General features: G+C 42.5%; 3 protein-coding genes across 22 annotated transcripts in view; 1 reads left to right on the top strand and 2 right to left on the bottom strand.

The window, feature by feature from the left end:
- Cct8l2 (chaperonin containing TCP1 subunit 8 like 2) overlaps positions 1–1,841 on the bottom strand; it is a 75,457-nt gene extending 73,616 nt beyond the window's left edge. The window contains exons 1-2 of one of the 2 annotated variants that reach the window (XR_010048131.1): positions 1,409–1,841; positions 5–117 (exon numbers count right to left, since the gene is read on the bottom strand). The gene's annotated coding sequence lies outside the window, so the exon portion shown is untranslated. The remainder of the gene's footprint in view (positions 1–4; positions 118–1,408) is intronic. The other variant, XR_010048130.1, reaches the window with a different exon arrangement.
- The window catches only part of Kmt2c (lysine methyltransferase 2C), a 239,306-nt gene continuing 216,661 nt past the window's right edge, over positions 1,654–24,298 (top strand). For 14 of the 19 annotated variants that reach the window (XM_063250795.1, XM_063250781.1, XM_063250792.1 and 11 more), the window contains exons 1-2: positions 1,705–1,830; positions 2,506–2,667. In XM_063250795.1, the coding sequence (XP_063106865.1) occupies positions 2,507–2,667 (161 nt within the window). In that variant the 5' untranslated portion in view covers positions 1,705–1,830; position 2,506. Of the gene's footprint in view, positions 1,831–2,505; positions 2,668–24,298 lie in introns of all 19 variants that reach the window. The other 5 variants (XM_063250798.1, XM_063250796.1, XM_063250791.1 and 2 more) reach the window with 4 other exon arrangements.
- On the bottom strand, positions 1,962–2,378 carry LOC134476313 (spidroin-1-like). Its single transcript, XM_063249739.1, has one exon. It carries the CDS (start codon positions 2,376–2,378, stop codon positions 1,962–1,964), a length of 417 nt encoding a protein of 138 aa, XP_063105809.1.

The raw sequence follows: 24,298 nt of genomic DNA, 5'->3' as shown, positions 1-24,298 counted from the left end.
TTACTTAGTCTTTTTGAGTCAGGTGATGCTATGCAGTTCAGGCTGGCCTTGAACACATTTGGTAGCCCAAGTTGGTCTTAAAGTTGCAAGGATCCTCCTGCCTCAGTCTCCCCAGTGCTGAAATTACAGGCGTGTGCCACCACGCATGGTTTAGATTTTAAATTTAATAAATTTTAGCAAGTCTTGAAGGAATTAAATGAGTATTTTTCTATATGCCTCATTTTCTTTTTTTTTTAGACAGGGTGTTGTTCCCCCAGAACCCCAACAAAGTCTTGCTTTGTAGTGCAGGCTGGTCTGGAACTGACTAGTAGCCCTGAATGTCTTCAAACTCATAGTAATCTCCTGGGATTATAGATGTGCACTACCACACCCTACCATTTGCCTCATTTTGTAAGACTGGTTTTACTTTTGGTGGTACTAGGGAGGGAACCAAAGACACTCACTCAGCGACACCTCCAGCCCTGTCTCAGCCACTTAAAAACTATGCTTTCAATTAGAATAGTTCTGGCTATCAGTGTGTATCTTGCCCAAATAAATACAGTTTAAAGTAAATATACTCACTCTTGGTAGGGGAAGGGGAGGGAGGAAGGGGAGGGGGAGGCGGTGGCGGCCACTACTATTCCTTGAAAACCAGCATATTATTTTATTCCACACACTGAAACCCTTGGGAAGATGAATCTCAAACAGATGCCCATTGAATGCTAGTTTACCCCAATCCTTCCGCAAGTGTTGAAGCTTACTATTTTCAGCAATTGAAATCTAACGATTTGCCACTCCTGAGTTCATTTTCAATCTATACTCAATGCAAAGACAAACAATAAAACAGTGTGCAGAGGTTCTCCACTACAAATGCAAGATTGCAGACGTGGGACTGTTCTTCCCAGAAAGTCCCTCTTTCAGGTTTTCGCGTTCCCACCCCATTTTCAGGTCTCGGCGGTGGTTTGGACAGACTTAGGTATTTGTCTCTTCATCGCAGCACATCAAACGCTACAATCAAGTTGTTGGGTTTACATAGGCTCCTTTCGTCTTTTTTACATTTAATTGTATTTTTAGGAGTACGTGTTTGTACTCCATAACACACCTCAGTTCTTTTTTACGTTTGCTTCTCTTTACCCCTCTCTCGCCATCTCCTGGTCTTCTCCCCATGTCAGTTTATTTTGTGTTTAAGCATCTTATTCCTTAAAATGTTATCGCTCTTTTTATCGTTTAGCATCATAAACCCTCTCTGAATTTTTTTTAAAAATGACGTTATTACGAAAGTGTAACTGGAATTGCATTGTAGCGAAGTTGCAAGGTCTATTGTGCTTCCCACCGCCGCACACGCACAGCAGGGCCTTCCGCGCGTGTCCCCGCGTCCCCGGGAATCCCCAGCCCGGGGGCTCGCACGCCGCCCGCCAGCGGCACTCACCAGAGCGCTCCCCGCGCCGCTCCTCCCCACGGCGCCTGCCGGGATCCCGATCCCGGATCTCCGCCTCCGCGGCTTGCCTCTCTCCCAGCCGGAGCCCTGTGGATCCGCGGAGGTCGGGCGTCGCGTCAGCACGGGCCGGGCGGGGAGGGGCGTGGCGGGGCGAGGCGGGGCACAGCGCGGCGGGGGAGGGGCGTGAGGTCAGCAGCCTTGAGTCCGCAAGTGTAGCGCATGCGCGGCGCCAGGCCCGTGAGTGGCAGGCCGGGCGGCGCGGGGGCGGGGGGCCGGCGCGGGGGCCGGCGCGGGGGCGCGCGGCGGTCGTGTGTGGGCGAGACGGCGGCGAGTTTGAGAGGTCTGTGGTGCGGGTCGGCCCCGGGGAGCCGGGCGCGGGCCCGGCGCGACGGCCAGGGTCGTGAGTGTGTGAGGTGTGTGTGGGGCGAACGCACACCCCGCAAAACTTCCTTCTCCCGGCCCCAGAGAGCGAGCGAGCGTGCGAGAGAGAGCGAGCGCGCGAGAGCGAGCCAGGGGCCCGAGCCCACGGCAACTGCGGCAGCTGTCAAAACTTCGCGGCGGCCGGCACCGGCGGGGGAGGGGCGCCAGCGGCGAGACCCCCGCCCCCACCCATTCGCCCGGCGCGACCCCTGCCCCCGGCCTCCCCGCCCCGTCCCGACTGGCCCCGACCGCTCCGCCCTGCCTGCTCCGCCCCGCCCCGCCCGGCCCTTTCTCCGCCGCGGGCGGGCGGCCTGGGGGAGGGGCCGCGGGCGGAGACCCCGGCCGGCGCTCCCGCGCCCGTGCCCCGCCCGCCCCGCGCCGGCCCCGCGCCCCGCCCCGCCTGCCCCGCCCGCCCCGCCCGCACCCGCGCCGCCCGCCCGCGCCGATGCGTGTGAGTGCGCGCGCTGCCCGCTCCATGGTGCCGCCTCGCCCGGGCCCCGCTCCCGCCGCTGCCGCCGCCGCGCCCGGGGCTGCGGGACATGCGAGAGGCTGAGGCAGGAGGCGGAACCCGAGCAGCGGCGGCGGCGGTGGCGGCGGGCACGGCGGCGGCGGGAGGAGCCCCCCAGCAGCGGGAGGACCGGCCTCCATGCGTCTCTCCCGGTGACTAGGATGTCGTCGGAGGAGGACCGCAGCGCGGAGCAGCCGCGGCCGCCGCCACACGCCCCGGAGGAGCCCGGCGCCGCGGCCCCGAGCCCCGCAGCCGCAGACAAAAGACCTCGGGGCCGGCCTCGCAAAGATGGCGCTTCCCCTTTCCAGAGAGCCAGAAAGAAGTAAGTTGAGCGCGAGCGGGGCCAGGCCGGCGGCCAGCGGCTGCGCGGCCGGAGCTGTCAGCGCCCGCCTGGCCTGGCCCGGTCCGATTGGATCTTGTCCGGCGCGCGCCCCTGGCCCGGTGGCGGTGACTCGGCCCCCACGGACGCCCAGTCCGGTGGCCCGCGTAGCGCACTTTACTTTTACTTCGGCTTCGGCTGCTTCTGGTTTAGGGTCCGCTTCTTGGGGCGGTTTCTCCAGGTCCCTGGGCCTAGCCGGGGCGCCGAACGACACCCTGCGGATCGCGCCCCCGTGGTGTCCCCGAGGGGCGTCGCAGGAGCCACAAAGCCGCTGGCCCAGGACCGAGCTGTCAAACGCCCGGCCAGGTGGTCCCGGCGCGGGGCGGGGGCCTCTGGGCCGGGGAGGGGGCTGCGCGGCTTCCCTTTGTCAGCTGGTGGCTCCGGGAACTTTTGCGAGCCCGGACCTGCGTGCTCTTCCTTAACGCGCTCCTAGGAAGCCATTGGGGCCCGCACCCTCCCTTTTCCTCCCCTCCCCCACGCCCGGCCCCGCACCGCCGGACCCAGGTGCGCCGGGTCCGGCCCGACCGCGCCGCGATCCGGAGAGGATGCGGGGCCGATGCCGTGGGCTTACAGCTCCAACTCCGGCCACGCTGGGGACAGGCTTCATTTGTCCCCGAGCCCCTTGGAGGACCGTGCACACCCGGCGGTGGGAGAACTGGAAGTGTGTTTTGAAGAAATGGTTCTGCGACAACTTTGCCAGTGAATTGAGGAACCCGTTTTTGTGTCGCACAGTGGCTCCGGCTAACGTACTTCTTTGGGGCGGCGTGGAAGATCTGCGAGTGTTTCTCTCTCAAGTTGCGGAATGGCGTGTGCTGTTTGTTCGTTTCATTGTATAGTGTGCTCTCTCGCCGTAGCGCTGGTCGCGCAAGGGTGCGCTGGGACGTGGAGGAAGCCAGAGCTGTTAGGAATAAGCTGAATCTGACCCAGGCAGTCTAATAGCAGTAGTATTGTTACGTTTGGTGTTTGGTAGGAAAAATATGCGAGTAACCGAGGCGTAGCGGGAACTCCTAACCTCGGACCAAGGGAATATAGGTTTTCCTGCTTTGCTATCCCTTTACTATGAAAGTGTATAGAGGCCTTCCACCGCCTCCATATTTTGTTGGCAGCTCCTACCTAGCTGTGACAGACGTTGAAAGAAGGAAGTTCAGGATATATACATTATTACATTAGCTGCTTTGTGATACAAAATTACGGTTTGTTATACTTTTTGAATTTAAGCTAAAGTCGGATATAAAATGGCACTATTATGCCTACATTAACTAAGATTCAGAGAAGGAAGTAACTGTAGATAATTTTGCCACTTTTTTGTATCTGTTAAAGGAAACAGGGCAAGCCATGTTAGTGTTTTGCTTCATTTGTTTCAAATTTTCGTGGTTTGGAATGCATTACTTGGTCTTTAAGATTACTGTTAATTTTAGATTTGTATTTAAAATTTGTGTTTTGAAAGAGTAGAGCTGTCTGCACTGTCACACCCTGACCCTACCCATGGAAGTGCATGTACACAGGCACACTCACAACTGGGTCTTCCCTGCTCTGAAACAAACTCTGTTGTGTTAGGTCAGTGGTGGGGTGGATACCCTGCAAGAACGCTTGACATAGGGTGTTGCTGCTTTATTTTAATTTTTATCTGATGAATGAAGAAAAGGGTGACTTTGAGAAGTTAAAACATTTCTAGGAATGACAGTATTAGTAAAACATCAGAATTTTGGGATATATTCAGAATAATTCAGTGTCTTAGATTCAGTGTCTTTAAATTCAGAAACTGGTACTTTTTTTTAAAGAATAAAATATAATTGGTGCTCCAGACTTTAGTGAATTCCTTAAAATTGTCTTTTGAAAATTAGTTTTTTCTTCGTCTTTTCAAGACAGGGTCTCACTATGCAGTTCAGGCTGGCCTTGAGCTCACTTTGTAACCCAGGCAGGTCTTGAACTCACGATTCTCGTGCCTCAGTCTCTCAAATGCTGGGATTCCAGGAGTGCGTCACTATGCGTGGCTTGAAAATTATCTTTTGAGTGGAATCTCTATCTTTTGAGTGTTTTTTTTGAGACAATCCCTCTATGTAGTCCAGGCTGTCCTTTAACTCACTGTGTGGCTCAGGCAGGCCTCCAATTTGTGACAGTCCACCTGCTTCAGCGTCAGGAGTCCTTGGCTCCATTTTTTTAAAAACATGTAAATGGAAGTGAATACGTGGAATGGAAAACTGAAATGTGTTTAGTTGTTTATCCATACCATAGTAGAATACAAAATGAAGACCCAGAAAGTGAAACTGGTGTGTGTAACAAATGTAGGGTAGGTTCCTAATCAGTGGGGTAGTGTGAAATTGCAAACGATTTACTGAAAAAATGAAAATATTCCTTGTGAGATGTAATGGAGATAAAGATTTTGAATTTTTCTTTTTTTTTGTCTTTTCTCATTTTTATTGGTACCAGGGATCGAACTCATGACCGCCTGCTTGCCAGGCAGGTGCTTATGCCGCTGAGCTAAACCCCCAGTCCCTAAGATTTTGAATTTTTCAGTGTTACTCATATGGTCACTAATTTAGTAAGTTAAGTTAGAGAAGATGCTTTGTGGCATCCTTGAAAAAAAGAACTTGTTCATTTGCCTTTGGATTAGGGAAAAAGATAACCACGCACTACTAATTACATTTTCCTCAGGTTTCAGCTTGTGATAATTAAGTAAATAAGTGTTTATTTGTTTTATAATTTTAGCTAACTGATTTTTTTATTGCTTTAAAAAAGCATAGGCTAAACCGGGAGTAGTGGCTCACAGCTGTAATCTCAGCATTCGGAGGTTGAGGCAGGAGGATCCTTGCAAGTTTGAGACCAGCTTGGGCTACCCTAACTGCATAGCGAGCCCATATCTCAAAAAGACAAATTAACAACCAAAACAACAACAAAAAACCCAAAAAACAAAACTCAACAAACCATTGGCTAATTACTAGTTTTATAATAACACTATGTTTATCTAAAATCAAGAAGTTGGGGCAGGGCTATAGCTCAGTGGCACAGCGCCTCCCTGGAAAGCACAAGGTCCCAAGTTCGATTCCCAATAAACCCTCCACTTCATATATCAAGAAGTTTGAACTTGAAGCTATTAATCTTAGAGGTAGGATTTGAAAAATAGGTATATAAATAGGGGCTCTCTTTTGCAGAAATGTCAAGTAGAGCACTGTAGTTTACATTTGTTTACAAGTTCTTCACAGTAAAGACATTCAGTTATTTGGAGTAGCTCATAATTTTTATCACAGGTACAAGTCTTAATGTCTTGAGCATAGGCGTACACTGGAAAGACTTTACTAGTACTGATTTTTCTCTTAATGTTAAGGAAGGTTTTTCTGAGGGTTTGATTTTGTTTTCTCCTCCTTTGTATTATAAATTCACATTACAAAGTTGAAAAGCCAGGGAATCATTCTGCCATATTTCTTATTAGCAAGTCATCAGAGTTGATACTGAGGGATAGTATGGGGGTGGGGATGGTGCAGGAGCAGCAGGTGGTAGGGATAGAATTTCTGAGGCACTGTCCTTGGCCCTTTTTGGGTCAACTCTTCATCCCTTACCCACTTTATTTTCAGAGGGCAATTACTATTATTAGAGAGCCATCCTGAGCATTATTGTTGCAGAGAAATCGAGCACAATGATGTAATACAAAAGTGCCAGAAAAAATGTACATGTAGCCAGCAACTGTTGCTGCTGCATGTTTTTAAGTCCATTTGTCTAGCAGAATTTCTCATTTCTAGTGCTGCAAACTTAAGGTGGTGAAAAACTATTCTACAGAGCTGGTGTTGTATGGTGAATGTTTGCTGGGTTCAGTCTCCAGTGTGGCAAAACAAAAATTCAAGAAAAAGCCGTTTGCCAAAAAATCCCCCAGACAAACCTGGTCTACAGTATATTTTAATATATATGATATAGTGCCAAAAAAATCATACCATTATTACTGTTTGTGCTTAAGATAATACAAATTTTATAATTTTTATTTTCCAAGAGATTAGAAAAGTTGGAACTTTTATTTGTTGTTAGTGTCTGGTACTCAGTGTGCACTGAAGTGTCTTAATTTAATTGAAAAGCTGATCTGGAACTGTTAAGGTTTTTTTTTTTTTTTTTTTCAATACAAGGTTTTACTATGCAGTTCAGGCTGGCCTTGGGCTCACTCTGTAGTCCAGGCTGGTTTTTGAACTCCCAAAGATCCTCCCTCAGCCTCGCAAGTGCTGGGATTACAAGCCTGCACCACCATGCCTGGCTTTTTCTTTTATTTTGAGACAGAGTCTTTCTTTGTAATTTAGGTTGCTCTTGAAGTCCTGGTGATCCTCCTGCCTCAGCCTGCCCAGTGCTGGGATTACAGATGTGTCCCACCGCGCTCAGCTTGTTAGCCTTTCATCCTCCCACTTCTTCTACTACTTTTTTTTTTTTTTTTTTTTTTTTTGAGCTAGGATATTGCAGTGTGGTTCAGGCTAGTCTTGGGCTTACTGTGTAGCCCAGGTCAGCCTAGAACTCATGGTGATCCTTCTGCCTCAGTTTCCCAAGTGCTGGGATTACAGGTGTGCACTGCCACATCTGGTTTGTTAGCCTTTCTTTTCTGTGAGAAAGTTGTTTAACCTGATTTTACTATAGTTTACTAATTCATGGGAAATTTTAATATTGGAGACTATGGTACTTTTTGTTTCTTATGTAATTTTGTATTGGTTATTATGGAAACTTGATGAATATGAATTTCCATGTAAATCCGAGTGTCACTACAGTTTACTTTCCCATTCTGAATGTTTTAATTTACCATACTTACCTATTGTCTCCCATAATTCCATGATTCCAGGTTTATAGTCAGTATGCAGGGTGACAAGCCACATTGCATACTTCTGTTTTGCAAAAATGATGTTTTGTTCTCTAGTTTACATTCAGGTTTTTCTTTTTATTTATTTATTTTCACACTCAGGCTTTTCTTTCTTTCTTTTTTTTTTTTGTCACACTCAGGCTTTTCTAGGCGCATAGTGGGTGTCCAATGCTGTATCTTTTAAACCAGTTACAGTTTGTGGCTAACGGGCTTCCATTGGAACTCACTGATCTTCCAAAATAAATACGGTTAGCTTTTTGTGTAAAGCATATCAGGCATTGTGTGTACACTCCTTGCCTGGGGGGAGATGTGAGGTAGGCTGGATAGGATGAACTTTCTGATCATTATGTGTGTGTGTCCCTTTTTAAAATTCTTTTCTGTTTTGTATTGATTTCTTTTACTTTATAATTTTAGCAAGCTGATTAATTCTTCCCCTTTTCAAAATTTTCTTTATCATGTTTGAGCCACAGTGGCTATTTTCAAATTTCTTGGTTAGATAAGTTGCAAAACTTACCTCGTGAAAAGAGAATATTTTCTTTTTATCATGGCCCCTGCATATAAATGTATAATGGTGGTTCCTGTGAAAAAACATACCATAAAGACATTTTTGAATTTGGAAGTGTCCATCTCTTGTAGACTTCAAGGTATTTAAGAGAAATAGGAATGATGCAGCTATTTTTTGCACTTCAGTATTTTACAAAAGGCTTCATCATTTAGAAGATAGAGAAATTGGACAGAAAAATAGAAGAGAAGATGGTGGGGGACAGGGCAGAGCAGGGGGAAAGAAGGAAGGACATTTGGGGTGAAAATAAAGCATGTTATGTGCATATATAGAACTGCCAAAATGAAACCTTCTTCTTTTTTTTTTTTTTTTTTTTTTTTTTTTGTGAAACCTTCTGTTTTTTGAGACAGGATCTTACCATGTAGTCTAGGCTGGCCTTGAACTCACTGTGTAGCCCAGGCTGGCTTCAAACTCACAGTGATCCTTCTGCCTCAGCCTCCCAGGTGCTGGGATCGCATGCAGTGAGTCCCATTATTCTGTATAACTAATATGCACTAATAAAAAATGAGAAAATTGGGGCTGGGGATTTAGCTCAGCAGCATAAGCACCTGCCTTGCAAGCAGGCGGTCGTGAGTTCAATCCCTGGTACTGATAAAAACGAAAAAGACAAAAAAAAAAAAAAAAAAAAAAAAAAAAGAGAAAATTGTTTCACTGCTTCTGTTATTTTATGAGAGGAGCTATGTATTACGCACAATTGTGAAATGGCTTAAGAAGTCTTATGTTTTCTACTTTTTTTTTTTGTACTCATGATTGAACTCATGATCTTGGGCTTGCAGGCAGGTGCTGGTGCCACTGAGCTAAATTCCCCAGCACCTGATTTTTGTTGTTGTTGTTATTGTTTTGTTTTTAAAGAGAGTCTTGCTGTGTAATTCAGATTGGCCTTTAGTTCACTATGTATCCCAGGTTGGTCTCAAACTCAGCAGTGATCCTCTTGCCTCAGACTCCAGAATGTTGTGGTACAGGTGTGTGCCACCATGCCCAGCTCTGTTTTTTGTCTACTTCTTAACTTTCTAGATTTTTTGCTTGACATGTTCCTTACAAAATTTAAGTGGCAGGAATCTGTTAGGTTGGACACTCCACTCTGGAGAAAGGTAGACTGTAGTTGACTGTAGCTGACTGTAGCTGTCCTCAAAGATTTGAAGGAAGGAGAGTACTTGAAGGATTGGGGGTTTTAGCTAAGTAAAATGAGAAGAAAGTGAGAATGTTTGGTAGAGCAGTGGGAATAACTGAGTAGTGGCAGTTACTGAGGAGGAAAGTTACAAGATCTTGTGGTGGATTTTGACTAGAACTGACACTTAACATGGGGGATGGGCTCACCCTGTGATGGTCCTTGAATGGCAGACTGATGCGTTTGGGCCATAACCTGTAGTCCAAAGATTATCAGCTGTTTATAGGAAAGACAGACTCTTTAATTGAGGTGCACGCTACTGTAAGATCCTGAATGACCACAGATTCTTAAGGCCTTGGGGGTATATAAAAACAACTTTGGACAGTCCTAAGATTCTTAAGCCTTTCTTAGGGTACTGCAGGTACACAAATTTGCCTTCAGATTGCTATGTGAGAAGTTGTGCATGATTAGTCTGGGTTTTCAACAGAGACTGGAAACTTGGATTTTTATTTGAATTAATTAAATGATAAATTATTTTGGAGACAAGGGCTCACTATGTAGTCCAGACTGGCCTTGAACTCATAGTGATCCTCCTGCCTTAGCCACCCATGCCCTGGGATTACAAATGTGTGCCACCATACCCGGCTTTTTTGGGGTATGTGTGTGTGTCTGTTTTGAAGCAGGGTTTCACTGTGTGGTTCAGGCTGACCTTGAGCTCTTTTTGTAGCCCAGGCCACCTTTGAATTTGCAGGATCCTCCTGTAGCAGCCTCCCAAGTGCTGGGATTGTAAGTGTGTACCACCATGCCCAGTTTAACCCAGTTTATTTTATTTATTTGTTTTTAAAAATGTTTCTGGCAGTACTGGGATTGAGCTGCATCCTCAGCATTCTCCCCCACCCTTTTTTTTTTTTTTTTTGGAGACAGTGCTTTAGTCATTACATTGCCCAGGGTGGGTTTGAGTTTGCAGCTTTCCCTAGTGCTGAGATAATAGGTATGCACCACTACACCCAGCTAAAACCTGTTTTCTTTCCCCCTCTAGACAGGGGGAAACTCCATGTGTAGCTCAGGCCTTAAATTTGTGATAATCCTCCTGCCTCTGCCTTCCAAGAGCTGGTTTTACAGATGTGTGCCACCATGCCTGGCTTGACATTTTTTTTTGGTACTGGGGATCGAACTCCCAGTCTCATGCTTGCCAAGCAGGTGCTTACGTCGCTGAGCTAAACTCCTGGTGACTTATGTTTTTGTAAGTTTTTTTTTTCCTCCTCTCTTGGGTCCTTTCTGACACAGTCTTGCAGTGTAGTCCAGGCTGATCCTGAATTCACTATATAGCTCATACTGGCCTCAAACTGTTTTTCCCACCTCACACTTCTAAATACCAGGATCATAGGCATTTACCACTATGCCAGCAAGTGTTTTCAGTTACTATGCCCAGGTTATTTTATTTTCAAAATTTGAGATTTCAGAAAAATATTTGCCATCCTCTTAAATATATCAGGAATCTTATTAAATTACTTTCATTTGAAAACTTTTATTATTCTTATTACTGATTTGGGGTCTCACTCTGTAATTCGGGCTAGCATTGAATTCACTATGTAGTCCAGGCTGATCTCAAACTCACAGCAATCTTCCTGCCAAGTGCTAGGATTGCAGGCCTGTGCCACCATGCCTATTTTTATTTTGTGTAGCATCTTGTGTATTTAACTGAATGTAAAGATTCAAATAGTTGATTAGATGATGGCTGTTTCAGAAAAATAAACCTAGTAATAAACTGGAAAAAGGAGTTACCTGGAGGCATAGATAATGTGCCATAGCAGTAGTTGTAGTGTGAGGTAATTAAGGCAAAGGGTAGATTGTTGGTGATCTGGATGGTAAAAAAAGAGATTTCAGGAGGAAGGTTTATTATTATTATTATTATTTTTTGAGACAGACTTTCCCTATGTAGCCCAGGTTAGCCTTGAACTTATGGTGATCCTGTTGCTTCAGCCTGTTTCCTGGGACTGCAGACATGTGCCACCACACCTGGTTTCCAAGAGAAACTTCGAAGTTTTTCACAGAGATGTCTAGAGGATAGAAATGTTCAGGGAGCATTGGGGATGCAAAATTAGGATACAGAAGTAGATTAATGGAGTTTGATCCCCGGTACCAATAAAAAAAACGGTTTATTGGAAGTAGATTATGATAGATGATTAAAGATGTAGCTTACCTGAATCTCTGACAATATGGAACATAGAGAGGACTAGGGTGTCTAGTTGCCTTCTAAGACCAGAGGCCTAGAATGCCCACAAAAATGAGCAAGGAAATCAGCAAATATTCGAAGTACAAAAAGCCAATTATATATATAATAGAAAATGCTCATGACAGCAGTATTATTGTTAGTAGAGAAAGTTGTCAACAATGAAATACCTATGAATGGACTACAGTGCAGGGACCTATCCCCTGTCCCCCAGAGCTTTGAACATGCTGGACACAAATGCTCCATCTCTGAGCTACACCCTCAGCCCCTGCCATGTCATTTTATCAAGACAGACAAGTAGATCTTAGGCTGGGGAAGAGGGAGAGTGTTTGCTACATTGTTGAGTTGAGGAACATAATTTTGGGAGCTGCACAATGGTAAGTTTAGTGCAATATCATGTAAAAAGCACACAATCTAAACTATTTTGTGCAAAGGAAGAGATTTGGAGAAGGGTATGTAGTAAATATACTCTAAGGGAGTGTATATTTTCTGATGTATATCTGCATTAAAATAAAACTAGTGATTAACCCAGGCCAGGTGGTACACACTTGTAATCTCAGCACTCAGGAGGATCCCTGTAAGTTCACGGCTAGCGTGGGCTACAGAGTGAGTTCAAGGCCAGTCTGAACTGTATAACATACAGGGACACCCTGTCTCAAAACCAAACCAAACCAAACAAATAAACAATCAAAACAAAACCAAAAGACTTTTCACTAGTGATTAAAAATATTGTTTTACAAATGAGATAAACTGAGTTCTGAGGACCAGCTTGGATTCTGAAGTCTTGATTATCTGTATTGAAATCCAGTTTCCATGACTTATTTATTAGCTGCTTGACTTTGGGTAAGTTACTTAGTTTTGTGCTTTGGTTGCCTTTTCTGTGGAGAGGGGTATAAAGAGTGCATCTAATTAGGGTTGTTGTGGGTTTTGTATATGTAGAATTTCAAACGGTGTCTGCCACAAACTGTTAAGAGGCACTATTGTGGAGCCCACTATGGTGATGCATGACTAATATTTTTTGCCTTAAATCTCTGATCTTTAAATGGTTCTGCTGGCATTGAAGAATTTAGTAAGGTCAGCTTTTTTTTTCAGTTTTTCTTATATCATACACATACACTTACAGAGACACAAGATATAAAAATTGAGAATTATAAGAGTATTTAGTCCGAAGGGGCCAGGATTTAGCTCAGTGGTGTAAGCACCTGCCTGGCAAGAGCAAGGTTGTAGTTCGAACCCAGCACCAAAAAAAAAAAAAAAAAAAAAAAAAAAAGTCCACAGATAAATGAGCCCTCCAGAGCTTAGAGCATGCTAGAGGTCCTACATCAAGGTCTTATCTATATAATAACTACAGGAGGACATGATATGGTGGCACATGCCAGTAATCCTAGGTACTCAGGAAGTTGAGGCAGGAAATTCATGAGTTTGAGGCTAACCTGGGGAACTCACTTAGACCTTGTTTCAAAATTAAACTGGCTGTAGCTATGGCTCAGTGGTAGAGCACTTGCACAGTCTGCACACAGTTCTGGGTTCTGTCCCTAATTAGGGTATTATCAGTGAACCCTGTCTGATAGTCATCCTACTGTGGAGTCCCCAGCCCTTGTATTTTGGCTTCTCTTGTGATTTACTTTAACCAGTAGAATGCAGCAGTAATGACACACTTGGTTGGCTGTGTTTGGGTACAAGCCTTAAGAAGGTTAAGCAGCTTTTACTTTTGCTTTGTTGGGAGCTCTGAGTCACTAGCATGCAAGAAAGTAGATTCTACCCTGATGGAGAGACTGGAGGAGTTCTAGGCTACTGGGAAAGAGAGATCTGACCATTCTAGAGTCACAGCAGAGTTCAGGCCCTCATACACCTGGGTGATGAGCCTGATCACAAAAGTGATCACCAGTAAGAAAAGCAGAGGAGCTACTGAGCTGAGCCTGGCCACATTGCAAAATCATGGATATGTAACATGCTTCTTGATTTCATCTATTTTGTGGGGGTTTTGCAGCAGTATTTAATGGGAGCAGATGTTTTGTGAATTAAGGTACTTCTAAAAGGATGTATATAAGTGATAAAAATTACTACTGTTTTAAAAATGTTTTGCTGAGATGTTAATTAAACAAGGCTGCCCCTAACTTTGGCCCTTATTTCCCTAAGGCATTTTGAAACAGAAATGGGCTGTTATTGAGGAGTTTAAGTGGTATTATGAATGCAGTTATCACTGTAGAGTATACTATAGTTAGATAACATATAGTAGAAAGATAAAAGAATTCTGAGTATCAACCTGAAGAAGTATTTTACATTTTGAACTTATTCAGAGGGCCAATGTGTATGTCAGTATATCGTGGACTCTTGTCAGAAGACCTAGTTTCTATTTCTGGCCTTATTGCCACCAGCTGGATGTGTGAGTGAGTTTTGGGCTTATGTGATAGAAAACCAGAGTAATAATGACTTGAACAGTGTTTGTATCACTCATATCAAATTTTAGAGGGGAAGGGTGAGGGACTTGCTTTTTATCTTGCTGCTTAGGCATTTCTAGGATGTGACTTTTTTTTTTTTTAATCGGTACCGGATTGAACTCACGACCACGTGTTTGCAAGACAGGCGCTTATGCCACTGAGCTAAATCCCCAGCCCCTAGGGTGTGACTTTTGCCCTAAGAGTGTATTGATAGTAGAACCCCAGCTCCCACACCTGTGTCCCATGAAGCAGAATGCAGGAAGAGGAGCCCAAAGGCATAATGTCTACCCTTAACACACTGTTAGGAAGTACCATATGTGCATAATTGACTTTGTCACAGTGTTCACCTGGCCAGGATAACCTGCTGCAAAGCAGGCTGGGACTGTAGTTTTGTAGCTCAGCACACTGCTACCTCACGTAGATTGAGAGGCTGCTGTTTTCTTTTCTTTTTTTTTTTTTTTCTTTTGTCTTTTTGGGATAGGATTTCACTCTGCAGTTCAAGTTGGTCTTGAATTCACTTTGTAATTCAGGTTACAAGCTGGTTGGCCTCGAACTCAGAGATCCTCCTGCTTCACTTTCCCAAGTGCTGGGATTACAGGTGTGTACCACACCTAGTTTCTTTGTGCTTTATGTGCAGATACTTTTTAGTTTTGTAACATTTTCATTGAAAAATGCAATTCTGCTAATTTTTATCTTGTGCTAGGGATGAAACCCAGGGCCTCAAGCATGCTAGGCAAGTGCTCTACCACTGAACTGTACTTTTCTACTCTTCCACTAACTTTTGAGTGTTTTTCTAAAGATAACCTACATGCATCTCAAATGTGAAAAGTTTTGCTAATTAAACAGAGTTCCTGCTCTGTACAGAACATTCTCGGTGCTAGAGTGATGTAGAAAAATGTTTTTATGTTTTGGCAGGATATCTAGATTGTGCCATGATAACAATGATTCCCAGTGACTTTGGTTAGCAAAGATTTATTTCTTGTCCATGCTATCATTCCTCATAGATGGGACTGAGAACTCTGCTTTCATACTGACACTCTGAGTGAGGCATCTCTGTCCTTTATACCCTTGCTGAGCCAAGACTGGTGCATTGTGCTCTGCTTCCTACAAACACTGTTCAGAAGTGGTGTGGGCCAGTTCTGTTTGACATAGCAATGCCTAACTTCAAGGAGTGGAGAAGGGAAATTTAGTCATGTTTCTGGAGAGATAACCGGAAATACTTGAAGAACCTAGTGAATACCAGGGAGGGCAGGTGACAGCATTTTAGCCTAGAAATTTATGTGTCTTTAGAGTATGCTTTGTTAGCTATGGTAATGTGACTGTTCCATTAGTAATATTTAATGTATCATTAAGTATAAAAAATTTGTAGAGGTACAAATAATATAGGAAGCATGTGGTTTTGACTGTTGATTTTTTTTTTTTTTTCCTTGCTATGTCCTTTCTTTTACCTGCTTGGGAAGAGAGGTGAGAAGGAGTTAAATATTAAAATTTTTGTGTAATGTAATGAGATATTTAGGTAACTTAGAGTCCTCTCTTTTTTCCAAAGTGCATTCCTGAAGCATTGTTTTATTCCCAGCTGGGTTTACTTAGTTTTCTATTAATCATCTGAGGAAGATGTGAGGTAAAATCAGTTTATCTACATATTTACTATACACTAAAGAGACTAAAATAAGACAAGATTCTCCCCTTAGTTCCTCACAAGTCAGTGTAAATTAGTGCAAAATGTTATTCTAGAATAAGAGATTGCGCAGACTGCTGAAGAAAACTAGAGAAGACAAAATTTTGGGGAGTCGCAAAGAATGAAAACTCTACTGGGAAGAACCAGGGTATGAATGTGGCGTGAGAAACTAGTACTTGGCTAGTGTATGTTGGGTGCCTCTAGTGCTCACCAAAACTAACTTTAGTATGCAGCAGAACTACTTCCAGTATCACAGTTAAGAGAGCTGCTTCAAGAAAATCACACAATTGTTAAAAAGAGATTGAGTCAGGATTTGAATCCAGGTATTTCTGACTTTGGTCTTAACTTTTTAGGAAACTTAAATTCTGTATGGGAGGAAGTGAGGAAAGGAAAGTAATTAGAACTTGTACATGTTTTACTGTAAGTATTAGGGTTCCACTGAGGATGTCACACAGAGGACTGCCATGTCTGTATGAGTAAAATAACCTTGGCATCAAGAGTAAAACTGGAACTGTGAATTTTATCAAATAATTACGTATCAGAGATAACCTGATCTTTAATTTTTGTCAGCAATAATTTTGAATGGAATTAGTAATTTTAATTTTAGTATAATCTTGAGTGTACAGAGTCTTATACTTTTTGTTATATGTATCCCCTAAGTACATAGTTCTTTTTGATGTTGTACATGGAATCACTTAATAGAGTGTGTGTGTGTGTGTGTGTGTGTGTGTGTGTGTGTGGTGAGACAGGGTCTTGCTATGTAGTAGTTGAGGCTGGCCTTAAAATCACTTACGTAGCCCAGGCTGGCCTCTGCTCACAGTGATCCTTCCGTGTGTTGGGTTTATAGGTGTGTACCACCATGTCCATTGGAATGGCTTCTTAATTTATCATTTCTAGCACATAGAAATAAAAATTGATGTTTGTTGGTCATGTATTTTGTTATCTTAAATTCACTTCCTAGTGTTAGTTTTTGTGGATTTTTCAAGTGTTTTGCACACTGCAGGCCATCAACAGTTTTTTTTGTTTTTTTTTTTTTCCTTCTCCCTTAAATGTTAGGGATCGAGTCCAGGAGTAGGCCACTGACCAACACTTAGAAACCCTCTTTTTGTTTCTTACTGAGACAGAGCTTGTGAGGTTGCCCAGCCTGGTATGGAATTGGTGATCCTCCTGCCACACCCTTCTGATTCACGGAGGTTGCTGATGTTTGCCACCACACCTGGCTAACAGATAACCTTTAATTTTTTCATATGCATAGCTTAAAAATTTCACATCAGGTTTTAGCTTGGAACAAATAAATGTCTTTGAAGTTGTTCCTTCAAGTCTTGTGATACTTTCTTAAATTTCTTGGTCTGTGTATTTATAATTGGCAGCCTGCCAGAGATCAATCTGATGACAAAAATCACTTAATCTTTTCTTTTGACTAAACAGAAAGACATGTTAGCTAACAAAAGTAGGAGATGTGACTCGCAGTAGTCCTATTTCATTTGGAGAAGCTTTACAGTTTTCAGACAGAGAGCTGTGTGATCTTGGGGCAATGACTTAGCTTTTTTGTGCTTTAGTGACTGCATCTGCTAAGTAGAATAAGAACACAGCTATTTTTTAAGTTTGTTGAAATTAAGGGAAAGTGTAGAAAGCCCTTAGAATGGTTTGATATACAGCAAGCATTTCATCTGTTTGTTAATTTTATTAGTATTTAAATAGGAATAGAACAAGAGGATTACAAAAACTGTGAATCATAGTGTGAGTTTGATTAAATGTGGTATTTTAAAACTGTTATTTATTTTTTGGGACAGAATATCGCTGTGTAGCCCAGGCTGGCCTGGAACTTGTGAGGATCCTCCTGGTTCAGTCTCCTCAGTGCTGTGATTTGTGTACCATCACACTTGGCCATCCTGAGATTCTTGTATTTTGCTCAAGGGTTGACATAGGAAACAATGTCTGGGAAAAAGAATTTAATGATCATTTTGAGTTTAAGAAAATTATTTTTGGGCTTTCCTTTCAGTCTTATTATACATCTAAGATTTATTTAAGAGATTTCATTGTGCTTCTCTGTCCTAGTATTTGCCAGTCTAAATGCAGTTCACAGAAACTTTTACCTACCTGTAGAGGCTACTGTCAAGTGTGTGACTCATCTTCCAAGGGTGTTAGGGTGATTTTGACCAGTTGGGATTAATTTGAATTTTGGTTATAACAGTTGTTTAAGATGAGCATGGTTGGATCGTATTATGATAGAAAAATCTTTTTTTTTTTTTTTTGTGGTATGAACTTAGGACTTAACACTTTGGAGGCAAACGCCGTGCCTCTGAGCTATATCCCCTCTGGGCAGGAAATTCTTTTCTAAAAATTTTGGATTATAAATGATTTATATTATGAGAGCGTGAGAAAACATAGTTATCTTTTTCATTTTGAGCCTGAATTTCTCCTGCCGTTGTATAACTTGTGGGCCCCCCTCCCACAGTTGTGGCAATTAAACCCAGGGAATGGTGAGCTTTTTATTTTGCAGTAAGGCTTTGTTACATTGTCTAGGTTGGCATCAAACTTAGTATGTTCCTGTCTCATTCCTCCGGAGTAGCTGGTATTACAGGTGTACACAGCTGCATGGGGTAGCTAATTAGTGATTTATAACTGTGAGAATCTGATTAATTCAATTTTATTTAAAATTTTTTATTACAGAAAATTTCTAACACAGGAAAGGAAATAAAAATTCACTCTTTAGGCCAGTTATGTGGTGCATGCCGGTAATCCCAGCACTCAGGAGGTGGCCAGCCTGGGTAATACAGTGAGTTCAAGTGAACTACAAAATGAGACTGTGTCTCAAAGATAAATAAATAATTTTTTAACATGCTACTTTAGTATAGATACTGCTATTTTGATTTGTTTCCTTTCCAGCATTTTTCATATTTTGCTTGAATGGAATTAACAGTGGTATAGTTTTTTGTTGGCTACTTTTCCCTGTTAACATGTTAAAGAAAATTGCTCCAGTTTAGTCTTCATAGCATTTTTGAAGGATTAACCACCTTTCTGTCACTACTCCCTGTCTCTCCTGTTGGCACTGCTCCTCTGTTCTTCTCTCTGCTTCCATGTGTAATAACCTGGTGAACATTTTTGTAAATGTATAAAAGGTTTTTTTCGTAGTTGAGGTTATTTTGACAAGACAGATTTCAATAGTTAAGGACATTAGGTTAAAAGAAAGTAGCATTTTATGATTCCCCCTCCCCCCTTTTTTTGTCTTTTTAAGGCAGGGTTTTATATGCAGTTCAGGTTGACCTTGCATTTTGTAGCCCAGGCTGGCCTCAAACTCTCAGTGATCATCCTGCCTCTGCCTTCTGAGTACTAGGATTACAGGTGTGTGCCAAGCCCTCTTACATTTTAAGAGGTATAGAGGTCTAGTGTCCATTTGCTTGGTGTCAAATTCTAGTTGTTGGAGTTTGTGTAAGCTGTTTAATGTTCTCTAAGGCTATTATCTTTAAACTAGAGATGGTAATAGAATTCCTATATACTTTATTAAGAAAATTAGGACATATGTATTAAGAAAGCGTTAGGACAGTGCCTGTTTCCCAGTTTTAAAGTTTTACTAAATATGGACTCTTTCATTAAAAATTTGAAACACTCCTCCCCCAAAGGACTATCAGTTTGTGTGGTCATTAGCAATGTGTGATAGGATACATTTCATTGATCCATTATCTCAGTCCTTAATTATTGAAATGATTTTACATGATTCATAGTACAGTTAACTTTTTTTTTCTTCTTGAGATGGGTTCTCACGTTGTATTGTAAACTTTGAACTTCATTGTGATCCTCTTGCCTTCACCTCCCAAGTCCTAGGCAAGTGTGCTATTACTGAACATCTTTGAAATTTACTACTTGTTTTTTGTGAATTGCCCAATAATGTTTTGTGGAGAGTTTTATTGATGAAATAGTGTTCATAAGACTTTTTCATATCATTAATTTAAGTTTTTTGAGAGAGTAACCTTTTTTTGGCGCCAGGGATTAAACTCATGACCTTGAGCCTTCCAGGCACTTATGCTAGGGAGCTAAATCCCCAGCAAACTTAAATTTTTTAGTCAGATCCTTGCTGTGTAATCCAGGCTAGCCTTGAACCCACTGTATAGCCCCTGACTGGCCTGGAACTCAGTAACTTTTTGCCTCAGTTTCTGGAGTGTTGGGGTTACAGATACGTGTACCACTGTGCCCAACTCTAATGATAAGCTTGTTGTGTGACATGTTAAGATATTTGCCTAATTGGATATATAGAAAATTATCTTTTGTGTAGTGAAGTTCTCTCTTTTTTTATTTTTTGCCTTTTTCGTTTTTACCGGTACCAGGCATCGAACTCACGACTGCCTGCTTGCAAGGCAGGCGCTTATGCCGCTGAGCTAAATCCCCAGCCCCTCTCTCTTTTTTTAATTAACAAATTAGAATTTTTTACTGTTTGGAAAGTCAGAACATTTAAGTGTTTTCTTTCTCATCTCATTACTAGAATACAGTACTAGGAGGAAAAATAAAAAGCCATTTTTTTTCCTTTGTACTGCATATTAACCCAGGTGACTGGAGCCCCTGATATAAAATCGTAATGATGGTTTTGCTTCTGTTCTCTGTAACAAAAACTTTAGTAGTGAATCTTCTTTCATTAAGAAAATGTTGAGAAGTTAAATTAGTTCAGATAAACATGCCACTATTTACTGTAGCTCTCAATTGCTTTTTCTCTCAGAATGTTTGTATTGGTGGTTGACTAAACAAGGGCCTCCCCAGGATTCCACAGGGTACTTGACTTCACTTGCCTGACTACTGCTGTCTATAGTTTTGTAGGTGGCATTTAGAATTTTAGGAAAAATTGTGGGAGAAATGAGGGAACCATGAACTAGGTGAGGGAAGTAATTAAAGCCCACGTCTAACAGCATTTTGGTATACAGAATATGCCATTTTCTCACAAGTTTTAATTTGTGCTATGGTGGAGAGTATGAAACAAAATTAGTGAGTAAAGAAATCTATTAATTGATGGTAATAGAAATGATTTTTCCAAATACTTTTTTTTTTTTTTTTGGAGACAATCTGACTGTTGCAGGCAGTGGAGTTAGTTAGAAATATTATAGGCAGTGAGACAGGGCTAGGTCCTCAAAGGAGCCAATGCAGAAGACCAGGTATCTTTCAACGTTAGGGGAGGCGGAGACCTGCTGTGTGGTGGGCCTCAAGACAAAAGACCAAACAAATGCACCCATATCCTGAAGATTGATATTCTAAATAGTTCCCTATCACTACGAGGAAGCCAGGAGTCACCATTCCAACCCCCCAGAAAAGTCACTGCTCTCTTAAGAATGCCCGATTTCTATTTGACTCGCCTCCCCATTTGTCCCTAATTTAATCAATTTTACTGAACTATTGATCTTATTGGCTAACTATAGTTACGTTCCACCTTATGCCCATCTGCCTTGTGAGTTACCAGTTTTCCCCACTTTAAACCCATCTCACCCCATGACTTTACTCCTTGGCAACCTGTTCGGGCCCCCTTCTGTCTCTCTTCAGACAGAAACTTTCTTTCTCTCAATAAATATATTCTGCTCTTAACCTCTGTTCGATTTTAGAGAACACGAACTCATACCTGACGTATTAGGTTGGGAGTCTGATGCCCCTGTATCATCACTGTGTAGTTCTGGCTGGTCTTGAACTCTAGGGTAGCTCAGGCTGACCTTGAACTGTCAGCAATGCTTCTGTCTCAGCCTCTTTGAGTGCTGGGATTACAGACTTGCACTATCATGCCCAATAAATACCTTACTTGTCTTAATTGTTATTTAAATAATTTTCACCTTTGGCAAAATCTTTGTGCTTTTCATAGGCTTCCTAAATGATTCTGCATCATTAGAACAAGGATTCTGGGATTGAAACTTGAGTAGAATTTCATTTATATTTGAAAATACTTGTTACAATTGAAATAAAGACTAAAAACTTTTGTGTCTTTGGAACACATTTATTTAAAGTAGTTTCAGATTCAGTGGTCATGGTTCTTTGAAATGACATGAATTTTGTTAAAAGAATAGATAGTTTTTGTTCTTTTTTTCCCTAATCCAAAACCTGAGTTCTTGGTGTTCTGGCATAGAAGCATTGGTAAATGTAGCTTTGTAGAATGGCCGCTGTCTTCTTTACCTTTGTGAGGTTATTCTATCATTTTAGATCTGGGTAACATTTTGCTATTGGTAAGATTCTAGAGTATATCAGAACAGGAAACAGACTAATGTCTTGGCCTGGCCTGTATGGAGAGAAAGTCAGAATTTGATCTTTAGTTACCCTGGCTCCTCTAACTCATTGAGAGTTTTAAACATGTCTTTTTAAAAGCCTATGTAATGCTTTTTTATTTAAATCTATTTTATTCATAGATAGAAGAAAAAAGCTACAACAAAATTTAAAAGTACATTAATCAACATTTTAAACCAGCATTTTAAATAGGAATTTTTTGGTAACCCAATCCTCATTTATTTCTTAGGTTATTAGAACAACAGAAGTAGACTACAGTTACATAATGTTTCTTTCTTTTGTTTCATTCTTTTTCCTTTTTTTGTTTTTTTTTCTTTTTCCTTTTTTTAAGTACCAGGAGTAGAGAATTAGAAAGTCAGAGGAGGAGAAGTAAAATTGTTTGTTTATTGGGCAGGAGGATAATTGTGCATAATTGTAGATTCTTGTTTTGGTACTTGGAAAAAGTGGTTTTAAAAACTTTAAAGAGATAGAGTAAACATCTATGAAAATGAGGTAGAATAATCGGATGCTGCATTTAGACTTAAGTGAAAATTTTCTTTGTTAAATGGAAGAAAAGAGACTCAGGTTTGGCATAGGGAGGCCCACGTAAGATTTTTGGAATACGTAAGATCAATGTAACCAAGGTATAACTGTATAATTTTACTTTGTGTTTTTCGAGGCAGAGTTTCACAGTGCAGTTTGGGATTCTCCTGCCTTGGCCTTCCAAGAGCTGGGATTACAAGCACCCCCCTCCCCCCCAAGATCATTTTAGGTGGGTAATACTTGGTTTTACTTCCTCCAGAGATAGTAGATTGGAAGGGAATCCTACTAATAGGGTTAATCTAAGATTTTAATATTGTAAAATGATGCAAAACATGTTGTTCCTCCTTGTTTTATGTTCTGGATGTCCAGCTAAATTCCATTAAATATGAAATGTAGCCAGCGTGGGTACACGCCACTAATCCCAGCACTCGGGAGGCTAAGGCAAGAGGATCACTGCAAGTTGGAGGTCCACCTGGGCTACAACGTGAGTTCAAGGCTAGTCTGAACTGCATAGTGAAACCTTGTCTCAAAAAGACCAAAAAAGAAAAAAAAGAAAGAAAGAATAAAATGCACTTACTAGGTTATTTCAAAAAGCAGTAGAGAATAAATTTCCTGTAATGGTTAGCAGCCTCAGCCCGCTGTCTGTAGCGGGATCCTGGATCTGCGTTTGGAGGAATCCAGGCCACCTTTTTGTGGTGCCTCCAAGTGAGTCGGATCTACTTTCAGCGTGCACCGCACACCCCTCCCCGTTTTGGTAGGCTTCCTCTAGGGGCAGGCGCGTGCGAGTGCGTGTGCGTGTGTGTTGCTGGTGGAGGCGTGTGTGGTTGGGGGTTTTAACTGGCCTCAGCCTAACTTGCAGGAGTCCTCTTACTGGTGCTGATGCGCCTCCTCTCGCTCCTCCTCCTGTTTCCGCCTCTTTGCTTCTCTTCCCTCCTATCTTCTACCCCACTCCCCGCAGCGGCTTTTTTTGGTGTGTGTGTGTGTGTGTGTGTGTTGAGGTAGGGTTTTGCTGTGTAGTCCAGGTGTGTGTGTGTGTGTGTGTGTGTGTGTGTGTGTGTGTGTGTTGAGGCAGGGTTTTGCTGTGTAGTCCAGGTGTGTGTGTGTGTGTGTGTGTGTGTGTGTGTGTGTGTTGAGGCAGGGTTTTGCTGTGTAGTCCAGGTGTGTATGTGTGTTGAGGCAGGGTTTTGCTGTGTAGTCCAGGTGTGTATGTGTGTTGAGGCAGGGTTTTGCTGTGTAGTCCAGGTGTGTGTGTGCATGTGTGTGTGTGTTGAGGCAGGGTTTTGCTGTGTAGTCCAGGTGTGTGTGTGTGTGTGTGTGTGTGTGTGTGTGTTGAGGCAGGGCTTTGCCGTGTAGTCCAGGCTGGCTGTAAACTTGCTATGTGGCTCAGGTTGACCTCTGACTCATCCTCATCTTGCCTCAGCCTCAGGGATTACAGACCAGTGCCACCATCTGGGCTCGTTTTGTCTTGTCTGGGTGCTGTGGGATCCGTTGGCAGAGCCCAGCCTGCTGTGTGTGTTGTAGCTGCTGGCCGGTGAATGAGGAGTGAAGCTGAGTGTTCTCACGCACTGTAGTGCATCCAACCTGCGGTTAGGAGGCTGATCTGAGCCTGATCTGGGCCATGGTAGTTTTCATAAGATACTTTACATATAAAAATGTAAAGTAATTTTGAGCCATTTTGTAGGAAAATTTGATGCATCTTGAATGCGTGTTTAGTGAAATAAATCAGACATAAAGCTTAAAAATCAAATGGTTTCTGTTACACGAGAAGCTCAAAGTGTAAAGACCAAAATGAAAGACAGTAGGAAATGGGGAGATAGATCTTTGGCAAACGTGAAGGGGACCAAGGGATGTTGGGGGAGGGGAAAGGGATGAAACAAGAATTAAGGTGTTGCATATACATAAGCCAGCGCCCCACAATGAATGTATTCCATGTGTGCCACACATGTACTAATACAA

This window comes from Cavia porcellus, unplaced genomic scaffold, assembly GCF_034190915.1.
Source record: "Cavia porcellus strain 051 isolate PalLab524CR breed Dunkin Hartley unplaced genomic scaffold, mCavPor4.1 scaffold_6, whole genome shotgun sequence".
Taxonomy (NCBI): Eukaryota; Metazoa; Chordata; class Mammalia; order Rodentia; family Caviidae; genus Cavia; species Cavia porcellus.
Note: the sequence above shows the minus strand (reverse complement) of the source record. Positions and strands in the feature narration are given on the sequence as shown.

Bases quoted from the DNA above. Each gene is read 5' to 3' on its own strand.
- LOC134476313 (XM_063249739.1), bottom strand. From the start codon at position 2,378: ATGTCCCGCAGCCCCGGGCGCGGCGGCGGCAGCGGCGGGAGCGGGGCC.